The 11,537-nt window shown below is 32.9% G+C and overlaps 1 protein-coding gene across 1 annotated transcript; it reads left to right on the top strand.

Moving 5' to 3' along the window:
* On the top strand, positions 4,374-5,189 carry LOC110272110 (hydroxyproline O-galactosyltransferase GALT2-like). The gene has a single exon (XM_021123944.1). It carries the CDS (start codon positions 4,374-4,376, stop codon positions 5,187-5,189), a length of 816 nt encoding a protein of 271 aa, XP_020979603.1.

The following is an 11,537-nucleotide window of genomic DNA, read 5'->3' as shown; positions in this document are numbered from 1 at the left end:
CTGTAATTAATTGCTTCTTATTCTTATTAAAATTTTCTATATATTTATCAAATTAAAATTCTTTTTATTTAAACTAATATCTATTTTTTACACATAAACCAACAAAACTAATCAATCTAATTGAATAAAATTTATTCTAGATTTAAATGTTACTATCATTTTTTTTGAAATAATTTATAGGATAAATTATTAATTCTGCATCCGAATCATTAGAACGTTGACAAAAATAATTTCTACTTTTTGGTGTTTAAAAAAATTAAACAAGAACTAAAAGACAACAAGAGAAAGAGAAAAAAAGTTAAAAAGCTTTAGCAACGTCTCTTTGGAGGAGAAGGTCTAGGGTCTCCTCAGGCTCTAACCAAACCAAGTGCTCTCTACTATCCCTTGAACCAGGTTTGGCTATCCAATCAGCAACGTTGTTAACATCATGCTTGATAAGATCGAACTGAACATTCCAATGTCGAGTCAGCAGGTCCTGAATTTTGTTTACAAAATTGATGTCACAAGCATTATCAGAATTTCAAATACCACCCAAAAGAAGGAAGATGTCTAATTATTTATTTCACAAATAACTTGTCGAAAGTCACACTCCCAAGCCAGGACAAGGCCACGCCAAACCACGAAGAGCTCGCACCTTTTTATGGACCAGACAGGAAGAGTCCCAGAACAACTAAGAATCCAAGCACCAGCATAATTCTTTAACAGACACGTAAAACCTGCAAACCCATCGTCATAATATATACTAGCATCACAATTAATTTTTATCACCTTTTGAGGAGGTGGTCGCCAAATCAGACTTTGCTCTAGAGAATAGCCGAGTAGGAGGAGAACCTTTGCCCTTGGATCTCATTTTCCGTAGATCTCGCTAGGTTCACCATCCTCCTATCAAACCGCTTAGCAACTACACCAAAAATATGTTGGCATCTATCACTCCAAATCCACCAAATTGTTGATGTAAAGATAAACTCTTTTCCCTTGATATTATTCCTGAACCACTCATAAAATTATCCTCTCTCCGAAGGATAAGACACTCCATATCCAACAGCTTCCAAATTGCTTTGGCAGGCTCACACTCCCTAAGGCAATGAAGTATTGATTCTTGGGTCATGTTACATCTAGGACAAACATCAGAATCAACAAGACTTCTTCTAAAGCAAAAATAGCAGTTGGAAGGACCTCATTGTCCACCGACCAAATAAGTATCTTAAACTTCTATGAAATCTTTAATTTTCACAATCAAGACCAATCAGTTCCATCATTCCACTGGAACTTTCTTTGAGCAAGTCAGAGATATCCAGATTAGTGCTATACTCCCTATGATTATTTGGATTCCAATACCAACCAGGAGCATCATTAATGTTTGGGTGGGGGTAAACTCTAGATCATATATCTAACATCTTCTGGTATAGGTGATGTCAAGTGATCTAGTCTCCACGAATTATTATCACAAGCATCCGCAATAGTAAAGAGTAACTCTGAAATGTGGACATAAGGAAGAGTACCTCCAATCTTGTCAATTGAGCTCCAGTGGTCATATCACAAAGACTGTTGAAAATCTCCGTAACACCACATAAACCCTTCCTTAATTTGTGAGTAAGCTTTTAAAATACTACGCCAAACATTAGAAATTTTCTTATTGTTATATGGAATAAGATCCACCGAGTTCTTCATGTATTTACCTATTAGAAGCTGGACCCATAACTTGTCTTTGCAGTAAAAAATCAGCCACATGAGCATATCAAGTAAAGCATAATTCACACAAAAGGAGTCTCTAATACCCAATCCACCTACCTTTTTGGGAGATGCAATTTGGTTCCAGTTTATCAAGGAGAGTCACTACCCTTCCGCACTCTCTTTTCAAAGAAATTATCTCATCATGTAATTTATTTTCTCATTTGCATAAGCTGGTAGAAGTGACACTTACATTTGATAGACAGGGATTGATGAAAGAACTGATTAAATTAAACCAATTTTACCCTACTTTATTAAGCAAACGTCATTTCCAGGAAGCCAAGCGGCTTCTAACTTTTTCAATCACCTTCTGGGCCATCTTCCTGTTTGCTTTGTCATGCCCTATGTTCACTCCCAAATACTTTGCCAAATCCTAAGTAAATCGGATACTAGTAACCTCCGAAAGCATCTCCCTCCTTTTCTGAGATATGTTCTTCGAGCATTCAGTCTTAGAATTAGAAATATTCACTTTCAAACTAGAAGCCTTAGTAAAGAGATCTAGTGTCTGCATCACAATCTCAACTTGGGTCTTTGTTGCTTTACAAAACAAAAGAAGATCATCTGCAAATATCAAATGAGATATTTTTAGCGCTTTCTTAGAAATAGCTACAGACATCCAGTCACCAGTCGAAATAATATGAGAGATAAGATAAGTCAATCTTTCCATACAGAGCACAAATAAGTAAAGAGACAAAGGATCCTCCTATCTAAGCCCTCTTTAGGGGGTAAAATTTTGCAGCCAGTCACCGTTCCATATAATAGATAGAGAAGAAGAACTCACACATGACATAATCAGCTGGACAATGTTGTTAAGAAAACCAAAATTATGTAAAGTATGCCGAAGGAAATGCCAATCCACCCAGTCATAAGCTTTCTCCAAGTCAATTTTGAAAGCTATCACTCCTTTTTTTTATTTAGACTTCCGCATGAAGTGAAGAATCTCTTGGGCTATGGATTATATTCTTCAAGGTCCTTCTACCAGGAAGAAACCATCCTGGAGAGGGCCCACAATCTCAGAAAGAATTGGCCTGAAGCGATTAACCAAAACCTTTGTGATGATCTTATAAATTATATTGCAGAGTCTTATCCGTCGAAAATCCTTCATACAAAATGGACTGTCCATCTTAGGGATCAAAACCAACAAAGTCTCAAAAATTGTGGCTTGTAAGGGATCTCCAAGAAAGGCTTTATTCACAATTCTACAAACATCCAGCCCAATAATCTCCCGATACTCTTTGAAGAAGAAGGCTTAGAAACCATCGGGACCACGCACCTTAAAAGAATTCATTTCCATGATCGCTTTCCTTACCTCCTCCATGGAAACCGAAATGTAAGTCTCTCACAAGCTTTTTGACTAAGTTGAGGGAGAGGAATATCCTTCAAATTATCAATTATAACTTCTTCTGTAGAACAGAAAAGTCTTTGAAAAAATGTATTTGTTTCCATCTGAAGGGAGGCTTCCTCCATTGACCCATAACCATCCTCTAGAATCAGGCCATGAATTTTATTCCTTTTCCTTCTGATAATGGTCTACAAGTGAAAGAAACTAGTGTTGCGATCACCAAATTTTACCCACTGTTCTCTCGATTTTTGATACCACATAAGCTCTTCCTAGAGGAGGATAGTGTTTAACTCCTCATGCAGCTCCTTTTCAATTTTTCTTAGATTCTGAATTTTGTTAATCCGGTTCTTCAGATCCCGCTTTTTGACAAAAATATTACCGAAGATTTTTTAGTTAAATTTATGAGCTTCCTACTGAACCCGCTTAAGGCTTCTCACAACATCAGGAGAATCCGATTCTCATGCTTGCTGTACTATTGATTTTAAGTTCGAGTGTGTAGTCCAAGCCACCTGAAACTTGAAAGGTCTATTCTTCTTTTGTGTCACTTTGAGCCTTATACCCCTAATAAACAAAGGACATTGATCTAAGTGCAACCTTCCCAAAATTTCTGTATAAACCTCTGGAAAAGACAGACACCAATCTCTATTACAAAAAGTTCTATCCAACTTTTTTGCAACATCAATTCCTCCCCTAACCTTTCTATACTAAGCATATTTAAAAAATTAGACTAAAAATACATTAAAATTAAATTCAATAAATAAGTCATTTTTTGTGGCGGCCAACTTCATTGCAAATATGATATTAGTGGCGGATTTTTTAATTTGCAGCTAAATTGTTCAGTACTATTAATGAGTTTTTTTTCTCCCTTGTAGTTATTATTAGTGTCTTTAACAGTAAAGTTTATTAATATAAAGTTAGTAAAGAACTAAGAGTTAATAGTCAAAATTATCCCTGAAAGATATCCCGATCTCTATTTTTGTCCCCGAAAGATAAATTTAATCAAAATCATCCTCGAAAGATTTAAAATTAATCACGTTAGTTCCTCCGTCTATTCTGTCACTAACAACATTAATTTTGCTGACATGACATATTAATTTTTCTTTTGTCTTTTTGGTCATGGACTTGGGGTTTGCTTTCAAAATTACAGCTTTGTTTTCGTTTGCGTGCTTCCTCACGTTGATGTAGTTCTTTATGGTTTTATTTGCATAAAACATCTGCAGTGTAGGGTTTTGTTGTAGTTGATAACTTGCTGCAGTGTAGATTGTATCGTTTTTTCTTTAGTTTGTTGATTTTGAAGACTATGAAGAGGCAGAAAACTGAACCTTCCAATTCGAGGAGGTTTAGCTTGTCCCAATTTTTGTTTGCTGTTTGGGTGTTATATTTGGTTTTCATTTCGTGCAAGTTTCCTCAAATTCTGAAGATTGTGCCAACGATAATTGGGGATGAGATTTATGATGGATTGGATGGTGCCGCTGTTGTTGGTGGCTCAGAAGGTTCAGAGTTGAGCAAGCCTTTTGTTAGTTCTATTTATCGAGATTCACTTCACCGGAGGCTAGAGGATAGCACGGACAAGGATGCTCCCTTGAGACCCAACAAGGTTTCACTGAAGGAGGAAGAACATGGTGGTGAATCCGTGGAGCGTGTTCCTCAGAAGTATAGCCGAATTACTGGAAGAATCATGCGACAAATGAATAGGACAAACAATTTATCTGTGCTTGAGAGAATGACAGATGAGGCATGGACATTGGGGCCGAAGGCTTGGGGAGAATTAGACACGGCTGATGACGTGGAGTCTGGAGAGAAATCTATCATTGAAGGAAAGCCTGAGTCCTGTCCTTCTTGGATATCAATGATTGGGGATGAATTGCAGAAGAGAGATGGCTTGATGTTTCTACCTTGCGGGCTAGTAGCAGGTTACTCAATCACTGTGATGGGGACACCCCATTTTGCTCATAAGGAATATGTTCCTAAGCTTGGGAAGTTGAGGAAAAGTGATGGATTGGTTGCAGTTTCACAGTTCATGGTTGAGTTACAAGGACTAAAGTCAGTTGAAGGGGAAGATCCTCCGAAGATTCTTCACCTGAATCCTCGGTTAAGAGGGGACTGGAGCAAATGACCAGTTATCGAGCATAATACCTACTATCGAATGCACTGGAGAACAGCTCAAAGATGTGATGGCTTGCCAACTGAGGATGATGAAGGAATGCTTGAAGAACCACCATTGTGGGGGTTGTGTTGCTGCGGGACGGGAATGGAGGCTCGAAGCTACACAGATGCGTTGAGGAGGGATTTTCGGGGCGGGTACGGATGGGTCAGGTTCTGGGTAGTTAGGGTTCTGTTTCTGTTTTTTGGGCTTAACAGCCTATGATCAAAAAGACAAAAAAAAAAAAAAACTAACGTGCCATGTCAGTAAAATTAACGTTGTTAGTGACAGAATAGACGGAGAGACTAACGTGATTAATTTTAAATCTTTCAAGGACAATTTTGATTAAATTTATCTGTCAAAAACGAAAATGGAGATCAAAATATCTTTCAAAAACGATTTTGACTATTAACTCAAAGATCTAAAGATAAGTATAAAAATAAATCTCTTTGAAAGTCATTTATCTTTTCTGGATTTAGTTAATTTTTTTCACTAAATAAATTTACTTTTAATTTATTAGCATCTGCAAGACTGCAACACCTGGTTACTTTCAAGATAAATGCTCATGTCATGCATGCTGTACTCTCACATCATCAATAAAATTTATTAACGTCACCAGCATCCTATTAAAAAGATAGTAGTCGCCAATATTATCCACATAATCATCATTTGCATATAAATCAATAAATCATCATAGTGCTCTTAATAAGTACTAAAAAGGCTCATGAAACCAATTAAATGCTTCGACCCTGTCATAGTATGCAGTACAGTGGAACATCAATATGTTTAATTTCTGTATACACAATAAATACATACTTATTATGATGATGATTAGTGAAACTAAATAATTAAATGTCAGGAGGTTCACTAAATTTTAATTTGAATATGAAAGTTTCATTAAAAGAGCACACTTTATATGATAAAATAATGAAAATCTATAGTAATAGCAATTACGAGGATTTAATTGGTCTCTATGTATCCTAGCCCAATGCTTGTATATGAATCTTTTTCAAATTTAAGCCAAAAATTCTAGCTACCATAATAGTAAAGCGGTTAGGAATTAGGAAACCAATGGCATCTTTTTGTAGCCTTGTGAAGGAAAAATTTGTACATGCAAATTAGAGTGAGATTGTTATGAGAGAAAGACTAAGGAGCAATATTTTTATTAAAATTTGATTAATACTTAATTATTAAAAGAAAAGTGAATTTTATACCATTAGATATAATTACACATTATTAAAAATATTAATAATGACTAATTGATGACTACAAATTATAAAATTTACTGGTTCTTTAAACTCCTTTTGTTATAAATAAATAAGCTACGTAGCATAACTAGGGCTAGTGCATTAATCCAACACAGCAACAAACAGTTAACTTGTATGACTTAGGAGTAACTCTCTAAATGTGAATTTAATGATCAAATTGAAAGGCAATCAATGAATATAAGTTCAAACTGATGATAGATGATAGATGATAGATGATAGAACTGTTTTAACTCTTCCCTACTCATAGATGATGTTATTGAGAAATAATGTTATTATCATAACTCATAATTTAGGGTTAGTAGTGATGTGTTTACGGTTTTTTGCAATGGCTAATATATGCTTTTTGTGTTTTTTTTTTGTTTTGTCTATTCGGATTTTTTTAAATGTGTTTTATACGTAATTCTTTTTTATACATCTTTATGTATACTTCTCTTTTTTAGTTAAAAATTAAAAGTAATAATAACTGTATGGCATAAAAGTGATATAATAAAATAGACAAAAAAAAGTAAAGGTAACAAAGTGGGCCGTTTTACCTTGTTAAAACTCACTATAAAACAGGACAGGCCGGTCTGCCTCGCCAAAGTGGTATGGGGTGAACTTGCTACTCTATCCCGCTAAAAAGTGAATTGTCATTTGATAGGTTAGCTGGTCGACTCACTTTTTTTTTTTCACCATCAACCTCCATTAAACAGACTATTACAGAATCCATAACTCAGATCTTAAATAATATAACAATATCTAAATCAATAACTAGATAAATAACTAAATCAATTATAAAATAACAATAATACTAAGTAATCTATAACAATAAGAAAGTCACTCAAATAAAGACGTCTAAAACGTCTTTTTTTAAAGATATTTTTTAATAATTAAAATTTAACACATATAATCGATTAAACCGTGTTATTTTTTTGTCAAAATTAGACCAGATAAATTAATTTGACCGAAAAAATAGTGAATCAAATCTTGAACTGGTCTAAATTAATATTATTTTTTATAAAAATTGACTAAAATACTCTTATTATTATTATTATTATTATTATTATTATTATTATTATTATTATTATTATTAATTTTGAGAATATTAAATTTTAGCCCTTTTATTTCTCTGCCGTCATCATGGTTTTGAAAACCGGACCGGCCGATCGAACCGAGAACTGCCAACAGTTCTAATTCGGTTTAATAGGTAAAACCGGCAATTTAAAAATCGTTCTAAAACTGTTGACCGGTCGGTCGAACCGAACCAAGACCCGGCCGATTTTTACTTTTTTGCCAAAAACGTCACCGTTTTGGTATTAGAAGAAAAGGGAACCAGCCTTTTGGTCTCATGCATTTGCTTCCCTCTCTCAAACCCTAGCCTTATCACTTTCCTCTTAAAGCTTTGTCACCGCTGCCGTCCTACCGCCGCCGTCGAATCTGGTCCAGTCGTCGTCCCTACTGTTTCAGCGTCGTCGCAGCTCATCTCTGCCATCGCGTTGCGCCGCATATGCTCCACCCTCCTCTGCTTGAACAATCGCAGCTTATTCCTCAATTCGGTCTCAGTCCTCGTCTTTGTCTGCTTCATCGCGCTACTGCCGTCGTCGTCGTAGACATCGTTAAGTGACGAGACAGAGAGAGAGAATGCGCTGCGAAGGGGAAAGAAGGGGTGGAGGTCGCGGGAGGAGGCGCGCAAAGGGTGAAGCCTTTGCTTCTTCCGTCGTGTTTGAGCTCGAAGACGGCCGCTAGTGCTGCTACCTTTGTTGCTACCTCTGTCATGTCTTGCTATCATGTTACCACTGATTTCAAATGCCCTCATTCTATTTCTTGTTCTACTTCAAAATCATGCTAAATTTGTGAGTGTCCATCCTTTTTGAATGTTTATAAATAATAAGATTAGACATTGATTTTTCTGATTATGGTTTTGGTCTGAATTTGATCTTGTTTAAATTTCATGATTTTGTTACTGGCTCCTAGAAGTTGGGTTTCTTTTTCTAATATGCTTACCATTCCTTTTTGCTTTTGCTTGAATTTTAGAAGAAAGAGCAATGTAATGTATTCCTATTTATGAATCCATAAGACCAAGGTTAAATTAACAATTCAGGTGGAGTTGAGTTTTGTTTATGAGTAATTAAATGCATGAAACAGGAATATGGTTGCTGATATCTTTTGTGACTTTCATTGTTCTTTTCCCCTTGTTATGCTGCTGTTGTTGTTATGCTGTTGTTTTGTTATGGCACTGTGATTCTGCGATCACTAATGAGTGTTTTGAATTTGGAATTTCTGATTAGTGACTTGTTAAGTTGATATTGTTGTTATGCTGCTGTTTTGTTATAGCACTGTAATTGTGTGATCATTGATCAGTGTTTTGAATTTGGAATTTGTGATTAATGACTTGTTAAGCTGCTATTATTGTTATGCTGCTGTTTTGTAATGATTGTTGCTGAATTCTAAAAATGGAAATCAAATCAAATGCTGGTTGTTGCTGAATAAGTAGGGTAGCTACCTGCCAATGCCGTATATAAATAAACTGATGAATGATGATGATGGTAGTGGAAGGAGAGTCAAAGTGTATAGGTAGTTGGTGATATGTTATGCTTTCTTATTCAATGACTACTTGTTATGTTGATACCTCAACTTGGAAACAACACTAGATCCCGTTTATGGCTTGCTCAGTAAGAAGAATATGTTGCTAAGAGAGCTCTCTTACAACAGATGAACGCAACGCTGCCTAAGATTAAACCGAAAAGTTCATCTTGCAAGGTTCAGGTTCATGTTCAGTTAGCATAATACCACAGAATTATCAACATTTTCTAACTGAACTAGCTCAACATTCTTTTGAAATTGATAATCATTTGTTTCCTGATATTTCTAAATTAGAATTTGAGGTGTTAAGTGATCCTGTTAACCCTCAAAGTCAAAATTTAATATTTAGATATTTCTTTTTACTATTTAACTTTTAAGTTTGTATTTTGATAAGATCATATGAATTTGGTTGATGATTTTTTGTGTAGTATTTTAAATTTGGAAGATATTTTAGGATGTTTATAGGGTTAGAATTTATAATTTTCAAAATATATATATATATATAATAAGAGTATTTTAGTCATTTTTTATAATAAGGGTATTGTAGTTATTTTTATAAATAATAATATTAATTTAAACTAATTCAAAATTTGATTCACCATTTTTTTATTAAATTAATTTGTCTGACCTAATTTTGACAAAAATAACACGATTTAATCGATTATATATGTTAAATTTTAACTAATAGAAAATATCTTTAAAAAAAGACGTTTTAAACGTCTTTATTTAAATGGCTCCCTAACAATAACTAAATAATAGAAAATAGAATAACAAAATAATAGATATCAAAATCAATAATTAGTAACTAAATAATAGAGAATAAACAGTAATCACTAAGAAAAAAATAGTAAATCAGACATCTCCAAAATTCAAACAGAATCATAAGTATCTCAAAGTTCAAACAGATTCACCAAATTACTTAAGAGAGAGAGACCCAACCACCTGGAATGTTGGTGTGAGGGAGAGCTAGGTCGTCATAAATAGGTCTCTAATTTTTTATGTCGAAGATAAATAAATTTTTGATCAATTAAAAATATAAAAATGTCTCTTTTTTTTTAAATGTGAGACATCTCAGTTTTTTTGGAAAATTAATTTGTTCTTATATATTTTAAATGGAATGATTATTAAACGTCTCGTATTTTAAAAAGTTAGGAATGTTTTTATATTTTCAATAAAAATTAGAGATTTATTTTTTTTTTCAAAAAAAATTATATAAAAGACAAACAACATATGTCATACTCGCAAGCACGTACAGTGCGTGCATACACAATCAAATATAAAAGTTAATATATATTTTTGACAAATATTACAAATATCAAATTCTCTATATTTTTTTTATGAATAATTTGACCGTAAATATCTAAAATTTTTTTATGTTTTTTTATTAAAAATTTTTGTTAAGAATTTTTTATGGTCAATAAGTATCAAAATAAATAAATAGTATTTTTTACGGTTAATAAGTATCACAGAAAATATATTCTCAAATTTTTCTAATAAATTATTTTTGATAGCCAATATTTATCAAAATAAAATTTAAACTTTTTTCACAATTACTTATACGTTAAATATACTATTTTTGACAAAATTTTTATTAACATATTTTCATAGTTAAAATAGTATCAACATTTGTTTTTTTAACGAATTTTAATTCTTTTTTTACACATATAACTCTAAAAAATAATCGATATTATTGTAGTGAATTTTTTAATAATTTATTCATAGTAAAAACTACATGTCCAAATAGCTAAAATCTTCATCCTGAAGTACAATGTCTTGGATGATCCTTTAAAGGTTGGATAGAATATAATTCTTTGTCGCCAAAACTAGAACAATAATGATGGAGGGATAAAAAAAAGGGGTCATTGTTGAAGTGATACATGTTGAAAAATTATATAATTTTTTAAATTATTTGTAAATAATATATATATTAATTATAATTATAAATTATATTATTTTAAATTAAATGATTTATATAACGGTGATTTTGTTTATTGTTATAAATGTTAAATTAATAAGTTATATATAATTACTTTTATTTGTAATTAAATGAGAATAAAACTAGATACTATCTTTATTTGGTCTTTAGATACTATTTTTATTTGGGTTTTAGGGTTCAACAGGTGCCATACTCAAATATAAATAGTGACTTTAGGGTTTCGATTTTCGATATACCAAAGTCATCTCTGTCGCCCTTTTTCCATCAGAAGAGTTACAATTCAGCCCTATCAGGGATATAGAAAATTTTTGTGAGGAAGCTGAGACAATTCTTCTATCACTTTTATGAATATAGGTACGTTTACTATGATATATAATTTTGGTGATTCAATATAGATGATCTGGATTAATAAAAATTATTTATTCTAATAATACATATTTTTTTTATGTAAACTATTAGGATGGTACTTAAAAAGTTCGCATTACTGACAAAACGAGCTCCGAAAGATGCTAACGACAAACAAACCCCCCAAAAGATTTAAAAATACGACAAAAG

This window comes from Arachis ipaensis, chromosome B05 (genome assembly GCF_000816755.2).
Source record: "Arachis ipaensis cultivar K30076 chromosome B05, Araip1.1, whole genome shotgun sequence".
NCBI classification, from domain to species: Eukaryota; Viridiplantae; Streptophyta; class Magnoliopsida; order Fabales; family Fabaceae; genus Arachis; species Arachis ipaensis.
Note: the sequence above shows the minus strand (reverse complement) of the source record. Positions and strands in the feature narration are given on the sequence as shown.